General features: G+C 45.6%; 3 protein-coding genes and 1 long non-coding RNA gene across 8 annotated transcripts in view; 3 read left to right on the top strand and 1 right to left on the bottom strand.

Moving 5' to 3' along the window:
- Positions 1–628: 628 nt before the first annotated feature.
- Positions 629–11,128, top strand: misp (mitotic spindle positioning). 3 transcript variants are annotated; one of them, XM_085264362.1, is made up of 5 exons: positions 629–703; positions 2,961–4,923; positions 7,990–8,180; positions 9,065–9,103; positions 9,180–11,128. In XM_085264362.1, the coding sequence occupies exons 1-5, from the start codon at positions 644–646 to the stop codon at positions 9,267–9,269; spliced, it is 2,343 nt and encodes a 780-aa protein (XP_085120488.1). In that variant the 5' UTR covers positions 629–643; the 3' UTR covers positions 9,270–11,128. The 3 variants fall into 3 exon arrangements, with proteins under 3 accessions (XP_085120488.1, XP_085120487.1, XP_085120485.1); XM_085264361.1 differs by lacking the exon at positions 629–703 and adding an exon at positions 997–1,069; XM_085264359.1 differs by lacking the exon at positions 629–703 and adding an exon at positions 1,101–1,913.
- Positions 9,329–12,902, bottom strand: LOC146546713 (uncharacterized). The gene is made up of 3 exons (XR_014890687.1): positions 12,589–12,902; positions 12,103–12,249; positions 9,329–9,463 (listed from the first exon to the last, which is right to left on the bottom strand). It is a non-coding gene; the product is annotated as an uncharacterized LOC146546713 (long non-coding RNA).
- On the top strand, positions 12,635–21,404 carry med16 (mediator complex subunit 16). 2 transcript variants are annotated; one of them, XM_085264358.1, is made up of 17 exons: positions 12,635–13,004; positions 13,556–13,592; positions 14,132–14,316; positions 14,410–14,517; positions 14,723–14,892; positions 15,012–15,293; positions 15,374–15,523; positions 15,624–15,729; positions 15,889–16,026; positions 16,472–16,686; positions 17,026–17,232; positions 18,128–18,338; positions 18,408–18,541; positions 18,735–18,927; positions 20,182–20,398; positions 20,910–20,993; positions 21,064–21,404. In XM_085264358.1, the coding sequence occupies exons 3-17, from the start codon at positions 14,178–14,180 to the stop codon at positions 21,188–21,190; spliced, it is 2,481 nt and encodes an 826-aa protein (XP_085120484.1). In that variant the 5' UTR covers positions 12,635–13,004; positions 13,556–13,592; positions 14,132–14,177; the 3' UTR covers positions 21,191–21,404. The 2 variants fall into 2 exon arrangements, with proteins under 2 accessions (XP_085120484.1, XP_085120483.1); XM_085264357.1 differs by lacking the exon at positions 13,556–13,592.
- A 1,040-nt stretch (positions 21,405–22,444) lies between these two features.
- The window catches only part of plppr3b (phospholipid phosphatase related 3b), a 25,759-nt gene continuing 23,211 nt past the window's right edge, over positions 22,445–24,992 (top strand). Inside the window, exon 1 of one of the 2 annotated variants that reach the window (XM_085264509.1) lies at positions 22,445–22,634. The gene's annotated coding sequence lies outside the window, so the exon portion shown is untranslated. Of the gene's footprint in view, positions 22,635–23,753; positions 24,127–24,992 lie in introns of those variants that run through there. The other variant, XM_085264511.1, reaches the window with a different exon arrangement.

Here is a 24,992-nt window from a genome sequence, read left to right as displayed (position 1 = left end):
GGTGCCTTTATAAGTTAAAAATATTGGTATTAGTAAAATTTGAGAAACATTTTTTACATTTCAAAAAAATAAAACTCGAGTAAGCATCAGGATTACAAACCATCCCAAGGTTTAAATCAATCAACACCTGAGGGAAGCTGTGTAACACCTGCAGGGTGATGTCATCAAAAGGCAAAGACCCCCACACATTACAGCAAATATATGAATGATTATTCAGAACAGTCTGAACAAAGAAAAGAATAAAATCAGCCATAATTAGACCGATTAGACTGGACATGTAGTCATACGCTTATGGACAAGAACAAAAATCATATAGGCCAATTATAATTTAAAACTATATAAAATAACCTGGTATCTAAGCAGTTAGTACAGCAACATCTACAGATTTATCACCACAAAACAAAATGGATGATCAGTTTGACAAATCTGTTTCTTATATTTTTATATTTTTGCAATTAAGAACATAAACAAATCCATAATTTTCTGATTGCTTTATTTTGAAAAGGTACAGTTCCTTAGTAACTTCCTATTTATATTACTGTTGCTTCAGGGCTTGTGGTGATTGGTTCCTGCTGACCAGGTGAGTCTGACTAACATCATCATCCAAAACCAGAACTGGTCAGATCCAGTTCAGACCGGCAGGATGTTCAGGTACACGCCTCCCTGGGTGGTTCTGTGTCACAGTCTGGACCAGGAGACGAAGGTGAGACACGCACTTTCTGTCCCCAGGGTCAGAGGTCAGAGTGGTGTGATTGCATTACTTGCTGTTGTGTTACAGAAGCTGCAGTTCAGCTGAGGGGGGCAGCAGGGAGTGCTCTTACGAGCAGGAGTGAAACTTCAGTTTGATGATCCAGCGTGGATCACAAGCTGAGGCCACTCTCCTGTCCTTCTGCGTCTTACCATAAAACACTCACAGGCTGCCACTGCCTGTTAGGAATATCATTAAAGACTGGTCTCTGGGGGTGGGGCGTTGCTTTAGGGGCGGGGCCTGTGAGTGGGCATTCAGTGACCTTTGGCACATCAGTCAGTTGTTCTTCAGGCTGTGCAGCAGGCAGAAAACTGATCAGAGGTAAGAAATCAGCTCAGATCTACCTTTACATGATCAATCAGACCTTTAATCAGTAACAACTGTAATCAATAACATCTTTAATTAATGATATTTATAATCATTGACTAGTGATGAGACTGGGAGCGCCATTTTTCTGAATCCAAGGTGCGAAGGAGAGTATACTCCTTCACACCTTGCTGCCTTATTATTAGTTATTGATTGTCACATGACCAGGACTTGGTTACTTCTTGAAAGCACCCGAAACACAAAGTTTTACAGCCCTGCCCCCCGAGGATCAGTTTCTGGGTCTCTGGGTGGTCTCCAAACAGTTGGACACGTTATCAGGTGACAGCAGCGGCTTGTCTGCAGGAGGAGCTGCTTATCAGGCATGCTCAGACAGGAGGGTGCTCTGAGGCCGCCGCTGTCTGGAACACTCCAGGAATCAGTCGAGTGTCATCTGCGGCTCGTGTTTGGCTGGTGAATTTCTGCACAAACAGGTGAAAGAAGACTTTATACCAGGGAATAAAATAACAGGCCTGGGGACCAGAAGAGGCCCTCTGAAAGGCCGGTCTGTTCCTGTGGCGTGACGGAGTAAAAGTTCGCAGATGCCCACATAACTGCCCACAGGGGTATCAGAGCAGCTACTGAGTGCTAAAGTGATTTCTGAAGCTCTTTCAGGGGCGCTCAGGTGTGAGGAGACGGTAGCATAAAGAGTCCCTGACAGCAGGAAATGCTGGAATGACAAAGAATAAGAAGAAATGTTGTCTCTGAGCACCTCATAGCATTTCCAGCCTGCACGGACTAAAGATTATAGATGGCCATCACTGCCGGTCTGAGTCCTGACTCAGCTCAAAGACACAGACAGGTGAGGAGCACACCTGACCTGATGTCCTGCACTCAGGTGTGTGTGTGTGTGTGTGTGTGTGTGTGTGTGTGTGTGTGTGTGTGTGTGTGTGTGTGTGTGTGTGTGTGTGTGTATCTGTAACCCTGGCATGCTCAGCTGATTGGTGACGGCTCTGAGCCGCAGTTCTCCATGCTAACAGGCCTTTTTACAACTTTGTCAGCTTTTGAACTTTGAACTGCTGCAGGTTTATAACCCTCTGACCTCCACCTTTATCCGAGCAACTCTGAACTTTATCCGTTTTATGGTGGATTAATTATTAGAGTTCATGACCACAGACGAGCTGCCTTCCCATAAACGGTCATATGACTTCAGTCAGTCTTTTACGAGAGTCGCTGTAAACGTTATCATTGATCTATCATTCCTTGGATTCAGTTAAATTTCCTCCATAAAAACTCAGCTGCTGATTTCAGTTCAGGTCAGACATGCTACAGTCAAACACGTGCCCCGGGGCCCTGAACCAGCCCCCCAGCTGGATAAATCCGGCACACTTAGTGAATGTACAGAGAAAAGTAGAGGAAATGATTAGTGGATCGGTTCTGCTTCTCCTCATTTCCTGTCTGTGTCTCGTGTTTAGTGACAACGTTCATATAAAACACATTCCTAATGATGAGGTCAATGAGTCCCTGTGGCCCCAAAGCTCAGGGTTTGCTCTGAAGTTTATGGATTTGATAAACTTCTTTAAGTGGTCACAGCAGCTCCACCCACCTGCCCGATGATAACCGGTCTGCTGTGACCTCCTGTCTCAGCTTCCGGCTCCATGTTTGGATGGATCTGAGTCTTTTCAACCCTTATGTTCAGTGCAGGGTCTGTACTTTACAACGTAAAGTGCACTGAGGAAACCATTGTTGTGCTTTGGCACTATATAGATAAAACTGAGTTGAACTGGATGTTTCCAATGCAACCAATCAGCCCTCCAAATTGATTCCTGTTACTAGAGAAACTGTCCTATCCCTATTGCTGTCCTCTGTGGTTGCCACAGTAACCATTCTTTCCTCCCTGTTGTTTCAGAGACTTTCTGCGGGCAACCATCAGGATGTTTTGACTTTTCCATCTTCTCAGCCGAGTTCTGTTCATCACTATCTGTCAGAACCTCTGTCACCCGCTGGTTCTGCCACACCACCTGCAGCCATGGACAGCACTCCAAAGAATTGGGTTTTAAAGCCTCTGTCCCCCACACTCCAACCATCAGACCTACGCACCATTGCTGTACCAGCCCCAGGTCCAAATGACCTGGACACCGCCTTTAGGAGCATCTCAGTTTCACACAGTCAGCCTTGTGTAGTCGTCTCCTCCCAGCAGGGCGACGAGTCTCAGGATGTTGTGGTTCAGGCCCGGCAGATTGCTGTGTCGCCTGATGGGGGAAACTCCAGTGACGAGTGGCAACCCAGCAGTCCCAGCAGTCCTGGCAGCAGCTCAGGCTCTCATTGTGGGTTTTACTCCTTTGTGGAAGATCCAGGAAGCCCCAAGGCTGAGCATAATGAAGCTTGGATGGTCTCACCCCAGCGCCAGGCTATGCTGGCCACCCTGAAGCAAGAGAAGGGCTTCAAACTACAGACCTACACAAGCAGCAAGAAACCCGAGAGTCTATTCTCAGAGGGCAACGGAGACCTGCAGTACAAAGTTGATGCAAACAATGGAATCAGAGTGGTTGGTGAGGAAGAGGAGAAGGAGCTTCGCAAAGAGATCATTCGTACCCAAGCTCCAAAGAAGAGTGCTGGGTTTCAGGACCAGCTGAGCTCCCAGGAGGACCTGAGCCAGTCTACAAACAAACTGATAGAAGGTTTCAGTTTAAGCTACAAGCCAGTCAGTTCCAGACCAGAACCCCCTCGTCCTGCTGAGCCCGGAACCATCGACAGGGAGCAGATCAACTTCAACACAATCCGACAACAGTTTCTGAAGTTGGAGCAGGACCGGCTGAAGGCTCCGTCCAGTCCTCTGAAGTCCCCAAGAACACACCTGAAGTCATATTTGTGGCCAGATCTTGATGTAACCACACCAAAGAAGGTGGAGACAAGTAACAACGCAGCACAGTTTAAAGCACCTGAAGAAGATGAAGCATATCGACAGAAGAAGGTGACGGTGTTCCAGACTGAGGAATGTTTGAGCAGGCAAAGCAGCGTGTTTGATGACCTGGACTCTGGACTGGAGGAGCTATCAGGAGAGGTGGGTGGTGGCTACGTCAGCGATGATGGGGTGTTCAACGATAACGTACAGCAGCTGAACAGACCCATCAAGTCCACTAGTGCTTGTGAGACCCCAATTGAACGGGAGATTCGGTTAATCCAGGAACGTGAGGAGAACCTGCGCCGCTCTCGAGGCCTGAAGCTTAGTGACAGTTGGGGACAGATGGTTGAGATCAAAACCAAACGCTTACAACCACGACCAGCACCGATCAAAATGAAAGAGAAGACTCGAGTGAGCTTCATTGTCCAGGGAGAGGTCAAAAACGAGAACCAGAATAAGCTTGATCCTTCTCAGAATATCGAAGAGACTAGAAGTCAGTCGGAGCCACGAAACAAGGACAGGTGGACAGAGGAGAGCAGCCAGCCTGAGTCTGAAACAAGTGAAGTCTTTCCATCTCCTTGCTGTCCTCATCGACACCCTGAAGAACAAAAACAAATGAGCCCGATTCCCTCTTCCTTGATCGAGATAGACTCTGGGGTCCAGGACAGAAGACGTCTTGACCAGGATCAAGTGTTTTCCTTTTCCTCTACTGCCTCCCTAGCATTGACACCTCAAAAGGAAACAGCCCTTCAGTCCTGGAGGGAGAGCCTGAAGTCCACTGGCCTGCAGTGTAGAGGAAAAGGAGCCCCAGACTTCATTGAGAAGGAAATTGAGGAGGCTCTGAGAAGGGAGCAGGAGCTGAGGGAGTCCAGGGAGGAAGCCAAACAGCAGCTGTTCTCTCCAGCTCCTCTGGTGGAACAAGCGACCCAGAAGGCCGTCAGTCAGTTCTACCCGCCGATAAAAACAGGTACGTACTGTTGACCCGATCACAGCAAACTCAAAGTGCCCCATAATTCTCAATGTCAGTTTGTTCTGACAGTCCAATCACGTCTAAACGTTTTTTGATGTTTCCAGACCTCATTAGATTTTAGTCCTTTGATATCTCAGGAAAGACTCCACATAAATTTCAGCTTAGGACCAAATATGATTTTTGAGGCTGTTTTCAGGTCAAAGTTCACCACTCCGGCAGGAACAGGGCTTAGCTGTTACTGAGTAATCTTTGAAGGAAAACTATTTTCACCTGTTTGTAACCAACCACATATCTTCTGCCTGTCATTCACTGTCAAAACACACACCAAACCACGATTGAAAGAGTGTTTCCTCTCAGGGGGATTGGCTGCTGCCTTAAACAGAGCCAGCGCTTTGGTTTGTGAGTTTATTGTCCACCGGTGACACTAACACACCTCTCCGAGGCCCAATGTTCACCAAATATTAGAAAGAGGACTGAACCTACCCAATCACATCAGAGTGGCTCATGGGAGAATTTCCTGACTCAGTGTTTCAGAGGTGTTTATGAGTCTGAACAGAGGCATCCCCCAACAGGCCTGGACTCAAACCCGGTTCCTCCTCAGAATCCACACCAGCACTTGGTCTGAAGGAAAAACTCATCACACTATGACATCATTAAGACTCTGACATGAGATGGTGGCCATGTATGGCCAGACTCTAACTGTCACCGGCCTTATTAAACCCATGTAACACTGTTGTTGGTCCAATGGTGTCTGAGTGACTCATCAGGTCCAGCAGTAAAACCTCCCAGGAGGCCCACATTGACCAATGCTGTGGTTCATGTTCAGCTCAAGGCTCTAAAATGCGCTCAGTTAGGTTTAGGAAAAGATGGTTTGGGTTGAAATATGCTGTTTCACAGTAACCCTGCTCTGTTGCATTAAATTATTGTGTTTCGGGACAATGTGTGGAGCAGCAGTCACAGTGACTGACTGAAGGTTAAACACATCTCATCACTGTTAGCTTAAATTAATCAGCAGGTTTAAAAGTCAAATATGTGGAAATGTCCACAAAGCCAAACAGTAACCTATAACCATATTTGCGCTTAGCTGTTCTCAGATGTTCTTCAAAAGAACTATTTAAAGCTTTATTCAAACAGAGCAAAGACAACAAATGAAGTGGTAAAAAAACAAAACACAAAGAAAAGCTGTGAGGCTCACATGTATCCATACTCAGGACAAGCAGGATGTTATACAGTTTCCTCCAGCTCATCACTGTCATTAGTTTGTAGTTTTCAGGGTTTGTTTCAGTCTGCAGTTCCTCTGTCCACCTGGTGCTGTATGGCGTTATTTTTGTGCCACTATTCTGAGTGCACGTAAAAAAAATTTGAGCGCATGTAAACATTTTCTTTACAAGTGTTGTATTTTGAGGAGAAATTTATCTTGAGCAAAGAAAAGCTACATTTTGAGCGAACAAAATTCATTGCTGCATGCAAAAAATGTATTTCAGTGTTTGCTGTTATCCATAGAAACACACAGTAACAGCTCCTCTTGCTCAGTTTTTGCATTTGTTCTTGCTCAGATCTCTGCGGACCTGTTCGCGGTGTGTCGCTTGCACTCTGAACATCTCTGGTCCCTGTGCGTTCAACTCTTTCTATAGACTGTTATATTTGTGCCACAAAACCAACCAATCACACACTTGGATGCAAAAACTTCTGATTGCCTGTTTTGGTCTCTCTTTGTTCACTCAAATTTAGTTTTTCTTTGCTCAAAATAAATCTCTCCTCAAAATGCAATGCAACAACTTGTTTTTACGTGCGCTCAGAATAGTGGCACAAAAATAACGCCATACTGCTGCTATCATCAGATTTTCACAAGCAACTTTTACTAACAGGGGTTTTTTTTGTTTATAAACACCCAGTTTGTGATGTTCTGACTTAAGTGACTAACAACAGGTGATGCTGAGGGGGAAATCTTCAAAATAAAAGACCCAGAGATCAGAGCAGAGAGACAGAGTGCTGCTGAAGGTTTAAATGGAATCCACTGAAGGAGTGTGAAAATGATCTGCAGGAAGGAAGGTAAACTTGTTACATAAAAATCAGAGAATGAGTAACTCAACGAAAGAAATGATCAAAGTCCAGAGAAGCACCGAAATCCACTTCAGTCAATCAGTAACAGCTGCTCCAAAGCCACACACACACACTCGCTCATCAGAGCAGGCGACCAATCAGCACATTCTGTTATCCAGAGAATCCACGCTGGGAAACATTGCAGCAGCGCAATCTTAAGAAACCCTGCCTCACAGCAGACATGATGAGCAGACTGTAGATAAAAGATGGACCCAACCTCTGTGATGTTACTCATTGGTTTATGAACCCCTGGTTTTAACAGTTTCGCTGCATGATCATCATCAGTGTGCATCCTCAGACTGTACAGGTGTATCACACAGACACAGATATCTGCTAACCAGTGCTCAGTAACATCCAATTATAATCCTCAAATCTCACTGCACACCCAAACTGGAGCTTAGACCTGTTGGACTGTGTGTTGGTACAGTAACCTCTCAGCAGCCATACAATTGGTCAGATGATGTCATTAAAAATGCTCCAAAATCTCCAACTGCACGAACACGGTGAAGCTAGTGTTACAGGTACCATGTGGCAACACCTGTAGAAAGCTATATATGTGTCCTGCAAGCAAATTTTCAAATGAAAATATCACTTACATTGAAAGTAAAATAGCTTAAATATAAATGAATTCACATAAATGTGATCACGTGTTAGTGGATATCACACTACCAGACAGCTAGTAGCTACAGACACATGGAAGTCTTTGAGGACTTACTTACTGCTCCCTCTGCTGGCCGTTAGAGGAACAACCACAGCTTCACATTAAAATGATTCCACTGAATATAACTGAAAACTGGAAAGCTCCACCTTAAATGTGTTTCCTGTTTAAAGTTCTGTTTCCATTTAAATAATAAAAAAAAAAAAAAACATGATCGGAGGAAACAGCTGCTGTTCAAACACTGATGACATCACAGCGTGTCACATATGACGTCATTCATGATTTCCTCCACGGTGTTTCAGAGAAACCAGCCAGCGTGTCTTCTCCTCGCCCCTCCCTCCGTCTGCCCTCCGTCTCCTTCATCACGGCTCGGCCCTGGACCTCCTCCTCTCCCTCTCCCTCCTCCCCCTCCCTAGCAGTGCGAGGTCTGACGGAGACTCTGCTGCAGAACTTTGAGGAGTATCGAGCCAAACTGAAGCTGGAGGAGAGTGCAGTAAGTAGTTTTGCTCTTTCTGCTTTTTCAGCCTCTTCCTGCTTCAGGAGATGATGAAGATGATCATTTAGACGTTGTCAATGAAATGATGCTGCACAAATAAAATGGAAGTGAATAAAATAAAAACCAAGGTCCAACAAAGCTGGGTCTGTGTGAACTGTAAAACAAGCCAGAATTGAACAATCTGTAAATCTATTAAACTAATATATTATTTACTACAGAACACAGAAAACACATAAAATGTTTAACCATGGTAAATGTTTTAATAAAAATATGAGCTTGTGTTGAATCTGATGGCAGCAACACATCTAGACAGGTCCATGTTTCCTCTTCCGTAACATCAGTCTGTGAGCTGAGGAGAACAGCTGAAGATCACAGAAATCCAATACTGATTTACAGCCTCATCCCTGCGCTCAGATCCACTGAATATGCTGATGATGTCATGTTGTGTAATTGATAAAATGTTCACAGCAAGGACTGTGATTCTGAAACAGGTTGGTGAACTTCTGAGAAGCTCCACCTCTCTGAGAGGATCTTTTTCCACCTGATCACGTGGCTGACCTGCTGCCAGCTCCCTTTGATCTTTTCTTTTGCACTGCTGGACTTTGACACACTTTTGCTGCTCCATCGCAACTTTTAGGTCAAGTCGCTGCTGCCAAATTCCACATTAGCTCAGATTTGTTATGAAACAGTAAAATGTCTCATTTTGAGTATTTACTGTGTTTTTGTGCTCTATTGTGGATAAAATATGAGTTTATGGGATTTGCAGATCATTGGATTCTGTTTTTATTTGCAGTTCAACCAGCGTCCTGACTGTTGGAACTGAGGTTTTAAAACTGCACAATAATAACGGAGTCTATTTTTATTTGTTTGTTTCTTTACAGTACGCAGGGATCCAGCCAGTTGATGAGATCAACAACGAGGTATGGGCTTCTCCTGTAACCTTAACCCCTTTACTCCTTGTCTCCTTAACTCCTTGTCGTCTTGGCCTGTTTTCAGGTTGTGGAGTCGACTCGAGTCAATCGACATAAGAACCAGGGAGCTCTGCTCTGGGAGGCCAGACAATTTGCCAACCAGGAGAACCAGTGAGTGTGCCTGACTCCAAAACAGGACTCGACTTCAAGCAGCAGGGCAGGAGATCCTGAAATACGGGACTGAGTTTCTCTCCTCAAGCTGGGATGCAGTGGTTTCTAAAGACGCTCCAACAGAAATGGCTGTTGCTGATTGTTCCTTGAAGATGACAGCAGTTCCCCTTGTCTAATCAGCAGTCCGTTGGTTAGAGCCTAAAACAGAGACAACGTGTCTGATTCATATAGAGAAAAAAAGATAGTTCCAGTGTTTATCTGGAGACTTTTAATCTGACACAGCAGCACGGGAAGTTTCTGATTGTTTTCATGATGCATCAAAAATAAAAAATGATTTTTAGTCCTCAGACACTCAGATGGTTCACTGCAAGACATAAACATCTGCCGACAGCTGCAGCATTATAGCAGAATCCCAGCGACAGGAAGCTCAGTTTTACCTGCTTTCTGAAAAACACCTGAACAGAGGGTTCTAACTTTCTCCAAAAGATCCAGAAACGGGAAGTGTAGCCAAACAGAGCACCCCAAACCCATCTCTGAAACAAATGTTTACAATGTGTTTTTAGCAGCATTACCAGAAAACCTTCCACACAAAATTAAACAGTGATTCTCATTGCTTTAACCCCCTAAGACCCGAACTCTTTCATTGCATGCATTTTTAATTTCTCTTTGCTATTTGGGCTGATTGTGACCTGATGAATGTAAAAACAAAGAATTACCAGATTTATTTATTTTTTTTACCTGATTTTTGTTTATGAGAAAAATGAGATCCACATATGAGGACATTTGTTTTAAATTTTGATAGAATAGTGGCAGTATAATGTCCCCGTAAGTGGATATCAGGCCCTTGTAGAGCAAAATTTTGTATTTAGCAGAGGTGGGACCAAGTCATTGTTTTGCAAGTCTCAAGTAAGTCTCAAGTCTTTATCCTCAAGTCTCAAGTCAAGTCTCAAGTAATGTCAGGCAAGTCAGAGTCGAGTCTCAAGTCACTGGTGTAAAAGTCCGAGTCAAGTCACAAGTCTGAAACTTTGAATTTCAAGTCCTTTCGAGTCATTCAAAAAAACGAAAAAATAATGTTGCAGTTATGCTAAATGTAAATATTAGACCATGTAATTTTTAAATCTGTGTTTTTCTCAACACATGACAAAATAGTGAACTTAGAAAATATACACAAATTGTGAAATTGCACCTCTTTAAAATGCAGCTCAATTAAACCTAGCTCCAAGAATAATTTTCACCGACAGTTCTGAGATAAGCTGCATGTTGTTCTTGGATGCGGTTGTAGGACCGGCTTTAAAATCGCATGACAAAAATATCATACACATTAAAAAAACTGTATCACCAACGTAGCCTGGACAACATTTGCTAGTTAGATGAAGTCAGCTATCTCATCGTAGCATATTTATATGCATATTTATAATTATACGGTTCTTGGAGTGAGTGCATACACTCATGAAGTTTAGTAACTTCAGGTCACTGCAACAAGCCCAGGTACAGTTTACCGACGGATGGGTGCAGGACCTTGAAATGCACCGTGTAGAACGAAAGACCATCGTACGTATCATAAGTTTACCAGTCTCACAAATCGTCGTCATAAATACACATTCGTTAACCGTTTATTAATAGGACCTTTGAGCTCAACGGTAATTAATCAGTAGTGGAAATAATTTCTGGTACCCATCACAGAAATGTAGCAGTGACAATAATACTGTATGCTGTAATCGCACTGGGCAATTAGTGATACAAAAAAACCTGTTTTATCCTGTGAATAAAAGTATGTTTTTGTCAATGTACCATAATAACAGAAGCGAAACGCAATATTGTGTCAGGATAATATCATGTATGCACAATAAACACAATAAATAAAGGAGCATAGCGCGACCATTTCTGTTCAGCGCCAGACTTGCTTGTAACCTATATCACCAATTATTTTATGAAAAATGACGCATTAACTACAACAGCAGACTGACCTTCGTGTAAATGCTTGGAGCAGACTAACCTGTGAGCTGGAGGGTTCTGGGACGTTATATTTGATCTTTGAATGGCTGCAATCCAGGCCATCCGTCGGGTCTTTGTTACTTCGGAAACATGGCTCGAACAATTTCTCTTCAACGACGTAATCCGATAACAACCGATCTCTTTACCCGTCGGCTTCCCGTGGCTGTCATGCGACCGGCTATTGCAGTTAATAATACAACAGCTTCTTGACATTTTTGTGTTTCTTTTTATTGCTGTATAACTGATTTTAATTGAAAGCCTGCGTGCGCTAGTACCGCTTGCCACGAGTTCCCAGAATCCTTTGCGGTTCTACCCATGAATGACGTCACATTTTCAATCTCTATATAATATGCATGTTAAATTTTATATTTGGGGTAAAATATCAAGTCTTTTCAAGTAAACCGGTTCAAGTCCAATTCAAGTCCCAAGTCATTGGTGTAAAGTCCAAGTCAAGTCACAAGTCTTAGAACATTTTTTCAAGTCAAGTCTAAAGTCATAAAATTAATGACTCGAGTCTGACTCGAGTCCAAGTCATGTGACTCGAGTCCACACCTCTGGTATTTAGGTCTAGACAACCAAAAATGTGATGTCCACATATGTGGTAACCAGGTTGTAGGAGGTTAAACTGACGTTTCATTCTAGTTTATTTGTAATTTACCTGCATTTCTTTGTTTCGTGTTTTGATTTGATGTGAAGCACCTTTGTAACACCTGTTGTATCCCGACATGTGCTACACAAATACATTTACTTACTTAAACACACCAACACAGCACAAAACATAAACACAATAAACAAACACATTGTTTGGTGAGGTGAGTGTAACCAACAAAATCAGAGGGTACCTGGTGACAGCAGAGAGGAAGAAATCTCTTTAACCGGGAAGAAAACCAGGATCAGGGAGGAGGAGACAGGAAAAGAGGATGTGATGTTTCTCAATAAAGTCTTTCTTTACTTCAGTCCATACAAAAACCAACCATATGGACAGCATCCTGCTCATCATACAACACAAAAGGTGATCAAAAAACAGAAGATCGAACTCACTCATACAGCAGATCATTAGATCAGACCATAATCTAGCTGTGCACCCTGTCAGTGTGAACTCACAGCTAAAGAAAAAGTCACCTGACACCAGATTTAAAATATGTTTCTGGACAGATGAACAAGATGACAATGCATCGAGGTCGGATATTTTTTTCAGCGTTAGTTTCCATTATTAAAAACAACAACGAGTAAATACTAGTAAAGGAAACCACAATAAACTAAAATTGGGCGCAGGTATCTTTTAATTTTTTTCCGCCTAGAAGACTTCGCTCAGGGAAGAATGTTACCGGGGATAGAGGATGGTGTCCGCGGCGCCCGTCAGATAAACAGCCGGTTCGTCGCACAGGGCCGATATCAAACTGATCACAGAGGTTATATCAGTCATCTCACAGACAAACACGTTTATATGACACGCAGCTTAAACGTCTCGCCTAGACGCTGTTTGAGTAGAGCTTTGGGGTGCCGTCAGTTTTTATAGTCAGGCGGCTGTAGAGGCAGCTACGGGGTCCCCACATCCTTTTAACAGAGAGCGGTTTGTTTTTAACAGCAGCAAGCAAAAAGCGCTGAGTTTAACTCAAGTCTGGTGTTTCAATGTTTTGGTGTTTTAATTACTTTAAGTTAATATTAAACAGCCTTAAAAACAGGAAAAGGAAAACGGCTAATTTTCATTCTCATCTGCGTGACAGAAGCGGAAAACCTTCAGGTGAGCTAACGCTAGAGGCTAGTGCGGCTGCTCATTCACTGTTGTGACTGAGTACTTTGAGTACTGTGACTATGGTGTTATTTGGCACGGCCTGGGTGAACAGTTTGATGTTCAATTTGAAAAAGAAGCAGCTGAACTGCTTTAAGTTTGTAAAGACGTTTCGTGCAACAGGCTTCTTCAGTTCTACAAATTAAGGTGGAGGGTCCCAGGTGTTTAATCCCCATTAGAGGTGATCCTGGGTCATTTACCCACTAGTGATCACGTGAGTCAACACCAGAACCAAGGTATGAAAGAAGGTGGAGCTCATTACCATCAGTGGGGTTTAATGGTGAAACCACTGTGAGATGTTGCCCCACCCCATCGTGTGACCTGTTGAGGACACCTGAGCCAAGGTGTGAATCTGGGTGGAAATAGTCGGTTTTGTAAACCCCGCCCTCTGTTCAAAGATGTTCGTTCACAGTGGACATAGATGCTTCTTCCACTAACCATCACTCCTCTCTGTCCGAAATGTGAACATTGGCATCCTCAAAAGAGTGACCTTTGACTTTTAGATGCAGATGTACAGCTGAGTCCCTCTTCTGTGTACAGGTTTGAGCTTTCCTTGCAGCACGGCACTGCACAGCATACACTGTTGTTTAGTTTGTGTTTGTGTTTGGGATGAACCAGTTTGTGTCTGAGTGTGTGGCTGGGTCTGAAGTACACTGGGATGCTTCTATGATAAACCTGCTACATACGGGATTACAGTGTTGTTCCCCTTTGTCCTTCTTATTCTCCCTAGTTGGTGTCTGACCTTCTTTTCTGTGCATCTTTGTTGATTTGATGAAAGTCCAGTGTGGACAACCACATGTTTTAAGAGCTTTCTTCTTTGCATGTATGTTCCTTTTCTTTCGTCCTTCTACTTGTGCTTTGCTTTTTCACTTATCTGTAGTGCTGTCCCCTTTGAAAGTTTTACTTTCCACTACTTCGGGTAAAGGTGGCACTGGAGAGCCCGTGGCTCATGCATCTGTCTGACACATGTAGTGGTAAGGCAGAGGTCTGATCACTCATGTTCATCTCTGCTCTATCCACACAAACAGGTCAGTAATCGTGTTTAAGTGATTAGAGCAGCTGACTAGTCTGTTTTTTAGGTGACACATCCACCTGGGATCTAGATTCTTCTTCTGTGGTGGAATCATGGAACTGGCCTATGTGTGTGAGTGGGAGAAGCGTCCGAAGAGCACGCACTGCCCTTCCATCCCGCTGGTCTGCTCCTGGTCCTGCAGGAACCTCGTGGCCTTCACCACAGACCTGAAGAGCGAGGACGACGACAAGAGTACACAAACAAACACACACACACACACACACACACACACACACACACAGGTGAACACACAAACACACGCTGAACTTGATGTTCTGTTTTCAGATGTGAGTCACATGATCCATATCATCGACACTGAGCACCCCTGGGATGTTTTCTCCATCAACTCTGGACACACTGAGGTCATTTCCTGTCTGGAGTGGGACCAATCAGGTGAGACTTCAGTTAAATGTTTTGGAGATGAGCTCAGCTGATTGACTGTTATTGGTCTGGAATCTGATGGCTATAAGCTGTTCAGACTGTGCCAGCAGGAGAAGCTGCTGTTCTCCTGCTTTATGTAAGTACATGCTGCAGTGTCACGTTCTGCTGAGAGAGACAGGAAGTGACGTGTGTGTCTGTGTGTTTGCGCGTGCTGCAGGCTCACGGCTGCTGTCTGCAGACGGCGACGGGCAGATCAAATGCTGGTCGATGTCAGATCACCTGGTAAATAGCTGGGAGAGCGTCCTATCAAGCTCGCTAGACGGAGACCCCATCATCGCTCTCAGCTGGCTGCACAATGGTGTCAAGCTGGCACTGCACGTGGAGATGGTAATAGCTGCCCACACATGTGCACACACCTGCTGGCTCGTTGCAGTGATAGCTCTGTGTCTTAACACTCACTGAGACCAGTTGAGTAAGCCCTGCCTCCTCTTCTACTTTTGCTTCAGTCTGGCTCCACAAACTTCGGGGAGAAGTTCTCACGGGTGAAATTTTCACCGTCCTTAACGCTGTTTGGCGGTAAGCCGATGGAGGGCTGGCTGGCGGTGACGGTGAGTGGTTTGGTGACTGTGTCGCTGCTGAAGCCAGGCGGCGCTCTGCTGACAGCGAGCGAGAGCCTGTGCCGGCTGAGAGGGCGCGTGGCGTTGGCGGATATTGCCTTCACTGGAGGAGGGAACATTGTGGTGGCTGCCACAGATGGCAGCAGCTCCTCGCCTGTGCAGTTCTACAAGGTAAGGACGAAAGATGCTGGCGTTACCAAGGGGCTCTCACCTCTTATGCTAACCTGACATTTTACCTTTGTTTTTTTCAGGTGGTGGTCAGTGTGGTGAGTGAGAAATGTCGGATTGATACTGAGCTGCTGCCCTCACTTTTCCTGCGCTGTACCACCGACCCGCTGAGGAGGGAGAAGTACCCCGCTGTCACCCACCTCAAGTTCCTGACCCGGGAGAACTCTGAGCAAGTAAGACCAGTGTGACCAGTCAGATCAATAAGACAAGTGTGACCGTTAAACCCGAGACCACCGGGACCTTCAGAACTCAGAGGAAGTGTGTGCTTTACAGGTTCTGCTGTGTGCGTCCAATCAGAACGGCAGCATCGTGGAGTGCTGGTCTCTGAGGAAGGAGGGACTTCCTGTTAATAATATCTTCCAGCACTGTTCGCCTGTGGGTAAGAAAACCCAGCACCAGGCAGGAAGTGATGTAACAGCCAGCTAATCGTTGGCATAGTGACAAGAGGCTTTAAGAATCAGACTGTGTGTGTGTGTTCATGACCACTGACCTTTTGTATTTAATGCCCTGACTTTCTTTATTTGACCTCTTCTGACAGTGGGAGAGAAGCAGCCGACCATCCTAAAATGGCGGATCCTGACGACCACCAGCGACCTGGAGCGTGTGTCGGCTGTCGCTCTGCCCAAGCTTCCCATCTCCATCTCCAACACTGAACTGAAGTTCTGCCCCGGACTCGGTGAGCCTCAGAGCTGGAAATGGCTGGTTGTTCTTCAGGGAGGTGTACACGCGTGCTGCCAAGCACCTTCATCAAGCTCAGAGTTTCTGTGGTCAGGGTGATCGTTCTCATGTTGATTTGAAAAAATGGCGGTGTGTAGGAGGAAATCAGAGTACTAAACGGGCCAATCACAGTCATTGTGGGCATGGCACGTCTGTTACGGCATAGTGTTTGCTCACAGCACTGGTAGGAGGAGCCTCAGACAGCGACCTCATTGTAATGTCACTGTGTTTCGTTTACCTGGTGAACTTTATTTTGGGCCATTACCAAATCTTAAACCGCGATGCTTGTTCTGGACCGTCAGGTCTGACACCCTGCTGACCCCTGAAGTTAAAGGTTGATCTGGCTTCCTTTAAAGATGGTGGCAGGACTTTGTTGTAACCATCTCATCTCATTGTGGTTTCAGGTCTGGCTCTGGCGTTTCATGATGGCAGCATCCAGATCCTGCACCGCCTCTCCCTCCACACCATGGGCGTGTTCTACGGCGCCTCCTCGGCACAGCGCCCTGGAGATGAGTCGGCCATCAAGCGCCAGAGAACCGCCGGCCCCACCGTCCACTTCAAGGCCCTGCAGTTCTCCTGGACCTCATTGGCTCTGGCTGGAGTTGACAACCACGGCAAGGTGAGGACACACAGCTGGGTTCTGGTTCAGCCCAGATCAATAAAACGCCACACGTTAACAATCAGAGATCAGATCGATCGGTTTCTTATCAGTTGATTAATTTAGCAGAGAAACTGTTTCCTCTGGAATCCTGACATCTCCGTAACCTACATGACTTCTGTGTGAAGTAACTCAATCGGGTTGATGAGAAATGTGAAATAAGAAATTTGAAAGCAAAACAACCAAATAAGGTCTCCAGAGAGTGAGCCGAGGACGAGTCGATGGACATCTGGACAGTTGCCGCTTTGAATCATTCAGAAATCTAATTCTAATCTGTTTGTTTGTTTGTTCTCTCGTCAGCTCCACATGCTGCGTGTGTCGCCCTCTATGGGCCAGGTGCTGGAGATGAACACGACGCTGCGTCACCTGCTGTTCCTGCTGGAGTACTGCATGGTGACGGGTTACGACTGGTGGGATGTGCTGCTGCATGTGCAGCCCAGCATGGTGCACAACCTGGTGGAGAAGCTGCATGAAGAGTACATGAGGCAGAATCAGGCGCTGCAGCAGGTCAGCAAAGCATGCTGGGAGAAAACCACAAGTGATGACATATTAACCCTGCTTCTGGGTCCAAACTGCTCTGTTTATTAAGGCTGTTGTGTTTTTAACATGTTTTGTTTCTATTTAATCTCAACAAGACCCTAAAAACAGTCAGTGATCACTGTCGGCCTCTCTCGGTTTTTATTACCACTATTCATTTTAAAGCTCAGTTTTTAAAACCTTAGGATGTAACTACAGTCCAGCCCCTGCAGCAGTATGTAAATGACTAACCTCGTATTGTGGATGGATTATCTTAGTTGTTCTCCTGACTGAAGTTTGGTCCGTTTACAGCATCTTTTTTCTGCCATTCGATTGCATTTGTCCCTAACCATTGGGAAGCCGCGGGTTAACTTTTATCAAGTGGAGAAAAAAAAGTTAGCATTCATCCTCCAGCTTCACTCTGCTAATTTGTTTATATTACGCTAACTGTAGCTGTGTAGCTAGCCAGTAGCCACTATGTAGCACATCATTATATACCAACAAGCCAAACCTCAGTAACCCTACAAACGTCACTGCTGTTTAGTTTTCTGTCTTGTTCTTCATGTTCTGCTTCATGAATCAGGAAGATTCAGTGACTGAACAGGGCTGAAGCGGTTAGCACTCATCAGCTTCACAAAGGCAGAATCACAGTAGCAGGTTTTTATCAGACTACAGGAAGTAGTCCCTGTGGTTAGGACCAGGCAGCACATGTGTTTAAAAAAGAAAAAAAAGTCTTGCTTTCAGCATTATTAAATGTCCCAGTAATTATTTACCATTAATTTGAAAATGCAGGACAGGTGAGATGATGAAAGTCAGCAGAACGCAGGAAGGGGTGTTTCTGATGTTTCTGGCTCGAGCACTTCCCCTTTGCCATTCTGTGCTTCAGGTTCTGGCGACACGCATTGTGGCAGTGAAGGCTTCTCTCTGTAAACTCTCCACGGCGACAGCGGCTCGAGCGTGTGACTTCCATGCCAAGCTACTGCTTATCGCTATCAGCTCCACCCTCAAGTCTCTGCTGAGGCCTCATGTCCTCAACACGCCGGACAAGAGTCCTGGAGACCGACTGACAGAGATCTGCGCCAAAAACACAGACACAGGTGAGACCGCAGGTGGCGGTGGTGTCCCATCATGTGTGGGTGGTGGCTGATGGCTCCATGTCTCCTCAGATATCGATAAGGTGATGCTCAACCTGAAAACGGAGGAGTTTGTACTGGATGGTCCTCCTCTGCAGTCTCTGCAGCAGCTCATCCAGTGGGTGGGAGACTTCGTCCTGTACTTGCTCGCCAACCTGCCCAACCAGGTAAGTGAAGTCGGGTGGCGATGCACACACCTTATTCCATGTTAGGAGGAGTGACTCGGAACCATTCCAATGAAACAGAAGCTGTAAGCAGATGTAGATCAATCAGTTCGTCTCCAGGAAGCAGAACTCAGTAGAACTCATCATGTTTGGCTGATGACCTCTGACCCCGGGTTTATGTATGCTGCTCTCATAGGGCTCTATGGTCCGGCCCGGGTTTGGCTTCATGCGGGACGGGGCGTCTCTGGGGATGCTGAGGGAGATGCTGGTGATGATCCGGATCTGGGGTCTGCTGAAGCCCGGCTGTTTGCCCACCTTCACTGCCACGTCGGACAACCAGGACAGCATGCTGCTGCTGTTCAGGCTGCTCACCAAACTGTGGCTCTGCTGTAAGCAACACACCTCTGGTCAGGACTGGGCCACTTTATCTGACCTCAGGTCCTCTCACGTTCAGTCAAAGGTTATGAGCTTTAATCTGAGGTTTCGGGTTAGTCTTCCCTCAATCATGGTTGTTTAAAGTGAATCAGGTCAAAGGTGTGCAGGTGATCCCAGGTGTTGTTGAAGGAGCCGTGAGTGAAACAGGAAGTCCTCAACTGCAAACACCATGCAGTTCCATCAGCAGTTTTGAGGAGAAGGAAGCATCCAGCTAAGAGAGGAAAACATCTAATCATCCATGTGTAGTGTAGAGAGAACTGGATGAAAGCCTCCATCAGCCTCGGAGCAGATCAGACTAGAATGGCACGGGCCGTCACTCACCGCCACATGTAAATTGTTCTTAATTAATTTACTGTTTGTTTTTGTTGGGTTCTTTTCACATGGAAATAAACAGATCTGACCAATCGGATCAATGCATTTGGCAACAGGTGTTCTGTAGGTAAAACTGACAGTAAGATGGAAACTGTAAATAATCCTGAGTTCAGACTCACAGCTAGCTGCTGCTACAGGTCAGTTGTCACTCTGGAAGGATTCCTCAGATCGCTCCACTGATTCCTGAAATATGAAATCCTCCCTGCTGCTCCTGAGACTTGGATGAACATCTGGACCATACAAGTGAGAGGAGGAGAGAAATAAAAATGCCTGCCTTGTGGGAAATTAAAAGAAAAAAGGGGGTCAACACTTCCAACCTGCTCCATAAAGCTGAAAGTAGCTTAGCCTATTTTATAAGTTTATAGATTTATGACTGCATTGATCCAGTATTATTAATAATAATGATAATAATAAAAATGGATTGCATTTATATAGCGCTTTTCGGGCCCTCAAAGCGCTGTACAATTCCACTATTCATTCACTGTCACATTCACACACTGGTGGAGGCAAGCTACAGTTGTAGCCACAGCTGCCCTGGGGCAGACTGACAACAGTTTAAATTTATTAAACAGTTTAAATCTCCTCCAGGATCAATTTCTGTGATTTCAAATCTGGAATCAACAAGATTTTTTGAACTTATCATCCCAGTTTGAGGCATGACCAGAACCACAGACGTGTGGCGTGTGCTCTTTGTCACCATCAACTTCACCTGAGCCCTGAAAACAATTGTCCTGCTGAGCTCAGCACGAGAGAAGCTTGAACTCAGGTCAAAGAGAGGCTGAAGCAGTTTTCAGCTGTCACCACTACTAAACAGTTTCCCATTTTCTGTCACTCAGCACGGGATGATGGCGCCCCCCAGGACCCCGACGACAGTCTGATCGACGAGTGCTGCCTGCTGCCGAGCCAGCTGCTGGTGCCCAGCATGGACTGGCTGCCCGTCAATGACGGTGTGATGGTGAAGCTCCAGGGCAAGCACCCACTCAGGCTGCAGTTTGGCAAGGCCTCGTCCCTGCCCAGCAACGCCCCGCCCACACCTCTGGAGGTGTTCAACAGGTAATGCACACCTCAGCCTGCAGCTTTCCATAACTGCCGTTTCACTTAGAACCTACTTGGGTCGGCTCGGTTTTTACGATTTTCCATTAGGTGGTAGTACCTGGTACTAGGTACTAATTTAGTACCCACTGGCCAGGATTCCAAGCGATCTCAGGTGTCAGCAGCCTGCATGCCACCAATTGGCTAGTCAGTGGCGTCACTCGATGAGTCATGAGAGCGTCTCCTTCATGAAAATCAATACCGCCGTTTTTGAAACCTGGCAATGAGGAACACAGCTGCACAAAGAACAACGCCACAGACCTAGCAGCAGATACACCATTGCCTCCACGTCTTCCTCTGTTTGTGTCACATGCGAATGATGTCACAGGACTTTCAGCCGAGTTCCTAGAACAACCCCACACACATTATTTGGTACTGGATTCTAATGGAAAACAAACAAAACCAGGTTGAGTCGAGAAGGTACCAGTGACTGTGCTGACGGTAACTTGTGTGTTTCTGTGTGTGCTCGCAGGACTCCTGGCTCCCAGAGGATGGATAACCTGCGTTGTGTTCACATGGGCGTCTGTCCTACCGAGGAGAGCAAAGCCTGCACCAGGTGAGTCCGTGGGAAGCGATGTCACATGTTCCACTTTCATAATGACATCACTAAGCTCCGCCTCTTTCAGGTGCGGCTGCGTGACAATGCTCCGTTCTCCCAACAAGACAAACGCCATGAAGCAATGGGAGCAGCGCTGGATTAAGAACTGTTTGTGTGGCGGTCTGTGGAGGAGGATCCCACCCACGTTCACCTGAAGTGGTGACACTAAATCACCTGTTGGTGTGGAGCTTATTCACATCCCAAACCTATTGACCAATCAGGTTCCTGAAAATGGTCTTTAATATCCAGCTGAGAACCGGCTTCATGAGACCAGTTTCTGTGTGAGGCACAGGGACTGAATCCAGTTCCGATTGATCGTTGGAGCTGCACTTTGTACATAAACAGCATTTTTCTAATAAAGCCAACCAAACTGAACGAGGTGTTTCTGTTTTTGTGTCCGAACACCTGAGAGCGCTGGTTCATCCATGTCACATCACGCTGATGGAACGAACAAATGGGTCATCGGGTGTTTCCATGGGAACAGAAGTGATGCTGCAGGAAGTGTCAGGTGGGTTCATCGTGTACACAATGTCTTTAAGGGAGAAATTACTTTAAAGACACCTGTGATCACCGTTTCTCTCAGCTGATCATAACCACCTGTCAGGTGACGCACTGAGCACCTGCGTCTGCCCATCACTCTGCTTGGTAGAGGTGCATCAACCAGAGAGAAAGATTCTTTCAGTCACTTTTTAAAAAAAATTTTTTTATCCAGCTCATTTCCAGCTGCAGGTAAAAATAGGAGAATACAGTTTAAAGTCTCTCTCTCTCACTCACACACAGTGAAAGGTAATGCAAACATGTAGTCACCACTCTGAGGACTCAAAGTTCAGTTTTCACATCATGACAGCAGCTCTGAAACAGCACCCCCCTGTGGTGGACCTGCTCGTCTGTTTAGACAACCGCCTTTTCCTGAGTACAAAACTACATATTTAGTAATGGTTTAATTCTGTGTGTGTGATCACATATAATGATGAAGAGAAGCCTGTCGGTAAAAATTCTTATCTCTCTTCCATCCACATGGATATTTGTAAAATGTTCTCTGTTCAGGTCACAGTGTCTGAATTCAGGATTTAATATTAATAAACTGGAAATGATTCTGAATGAGCTAAAGAGCACCAGCCTTCAGAAGAACGTTCAGCCAGTAACACCTGCTGCAGGTGAGCTTCAGCCCTCCCAGTGTTCCCTGTCTGTGACTGTCTTGGGTTCCTCTGGGGAAAAGCATGTCCCCCCTCCTGTCCCAGCAGGGGGCGCCACAGCCTGCATTCAGCTGCTTTTTCAGGCGATTAGAAAAAAGGCAGAATCACGTGTTTTTGTCTCTGTGACGTTTCAGGTGCGTGAAGGGTTAAAAACAGCGCCAAAGTGTAACCCTTTAGGCTCCGATCACCTGACAGCAACACGCACGAGGAACGTTTCACAGCTCGCTCTGCCCCGCCCACCCTGACACACACACACACACACACACCGCAGCAGGTTCCTCCCGCACACAGACGTCTCTGCGCTGTTCTGCAGGAAACGGAACCCACCGGAACCGGACTGAGACCCAGCCGTAGCAAGGTTCCGGTTCTGCTGACGGGATCCAAAGCGGGTGGATGTTCAGAGGTGATACTGTGTGTGTGTGTGTGTGTGTGTGTGTGTGTGTTTTGCTGCAGAGGTGCAAAATCCGGACTGCTTTGTTCAGTTTCCGGTCCTGCTGCACCTCCACCTGTCTGTCTGTCCGCGCGGCTCCATCAGTGGGTGGAGGACCTCTGTATACTGATTGGTCAGCTGTTAAATGGCATTAATGTGACGTGTGTCAGGGTGATGATGATGAAGAGCTTCCTTTGTGCAGCTGATTGTCTTCAGACTGATTTTCAGTGGTGTTCTCTGAAATGACTGAACACAGGTGTGAGGGCGTCTGTGTTGTGAGGGGGAGGGTCCGAGCAGCCGGTGTCCAGCTGCTTCCTGTGGTCATGTGATCATCTTCTAGTAAACTCAGGTGTGTCAGAGTTCTGGCACCACATGCTGAAGCATTAACCTTTCATTTTTTGAATGGATCCCTGAATGGGATTTTATCACTCCAACCTCTGAGGTGGAGGTGTAAGGGAGGCGCTAACCTCGCCCACACCATGCCACTAGGGGGCGACAGCAGTCAACTTCAGCTTCTTTTGAAGTTTGACTGCTGTGCTGTTGACTGCCCCCTGCTGGCAGTCAACAGCACAGAGGCAGAAACAGTCGCTTCTTTCATCAGAAATTTGTATGGATAAGTTTCCTCCTCTCCTCCAGATCGCAGCTCTCCCGCTGGTCTGCGAGGTCACGTCCACGACCTCACAATGACTGTAAACGGCGAGCAGACGAGGAGGACAGACAGTCAGTGTCTTTAAGCTGACTGGTCATTGTGTTGTTGTGTTTGAATCTTTAGCTCAGGATTGGTGGGTCAAACTCTTTAAAGGTCACGGGAACCGCCAGGAACGTGGATGGCACCGGTTTAGAAACCAGTGAGCGACACCGGGATGTCGCCCACTACTTTCTAAAGTCCAGTTTCCACTGTTGCAAAAAAGTGGACATGGGAATGGGGCGCATCTGCTTGTCTAATGACTTATGATTGAAAACTCATGAGCCAATCAGTGTGCAGCTTCCTACTACAGAAAATCCTCCATTTTCAAACAGTGTGACTGAAATTACCTAGCTCATTTCATTCAGGCGCAAACTTGGTGGGAAGGTTTTCACAGGACGTCTTATGCCTATCCGGTTGTTCAGTGATGACGCGACGAATCTTACTTCCGGGTCTAAAGTAGTCTGCGTTTAATATGGCTTTTGTGTTGTTAACATGTTTAATGTTATGTATTTTCTTCTATTTGATCTCAAAAAGCTCCTAAAACAGTCAGTGATCACTGTTGACCTCCCTCGGCTTTTATTACCGCTAATCATTTATTTAAGCTCAGTTTTTAAAACCTTAGGATGTAACTACAGCCCAGCCCATGGAGCAGTATATGAATGACTAACCTCGTATTGTGGATGGATTATCTCAGTTGTTCTCCTGGCTGAAGTTTGGTCCTTTTACAGCATCCTGCCATGCGATTACATTTGTTCCTGACCACCGAGAACACTCACGGTAACTTTTATCGAGTGGAAAAAAAAGTTAGCTTGTTTATATTATGCTAACTTAGCTGTGTTGCTAGCGGTCACGTAGCACATCATATACCAGCTAGCCCAACTTCAGTAACCCTACAAACGTCACTGCTGTTTAGTTTTCTGTCTTCATTTATGCTGGAAGTGATAACAGAGCTGTACGTTTTAATTTGTTTCCAAAACCCGCAGTCAGGACATGCTATATTGTATTTAGATAGAAGCTAGCGAGCTAACTCCCTGCTAACTTCTAACTCCGTTAAATGTCATAAATTCCGTTTTCATGGATGCCTGGATGTTAAACTCAATTGTTACACCTGGTAGAGCAGAACGCTGATCATTTTATTAAAGATGAAAGACTTTAGACAGTTTTTCAACTCTCAGTAATGCCATAGTGATCGTTTGATATATGGACCTGCAGCGGAGTTTAGACTCAGACACGGCTAGTGACGTCAGACTGAACAACTGGATAGCTTAAGAACTGTCAGCCATATTGAAAGTAAGAGCAGTGGTTGCTATGGAAACATAAAAGAAAATCAGATGCAAAGAAGCTGCAGAGTGACTGCATTGGTTGTCATGGTTACCTTTAGTTTTTCATGTTTGTTTGCTAATGACTTGATGTGAAAACTGTGGGAAAAACAGGAAATTGATAGGGCTCACCTTCAAAATAAAAGCTGCACCTTGGCGCTGCTGCTAACATGTGTCAAATGCCAGCCGGGTCATCTCGATCCCTTTGCGATCCTGCGCTGTCACATGTACAAAATGATGAACAAGCTAACATCACATGTCTATAAAACCTCAAAAGAAGTTGACAGTTGTTGCCCCCTATTGGCATCAAGACAGAATTCAGGT

Source organism: Mchenga conophoros, linkage group LG23, assembly GCF_057382185.1.
Source record: "Mchenga conophoros isolate Kocher_MC1m ecotype Shallow Benthic linkage group LG23, M_conophoros_male_GT1.1, whole genome shotgun sequence".
Classification (NCBI taxonomy): domain Eukaryota; kingdom Metazoa; phylum Chordata; class Actinopteri; order Cichliformes; family Cichlidae; genus Mchenga; species Mchenga conophoros.
The sequence above is the reverse complement of the archived record's forward strand: the minus strand, read 5'-3'. Positions and strand labels throughout refer to the sequence as shown.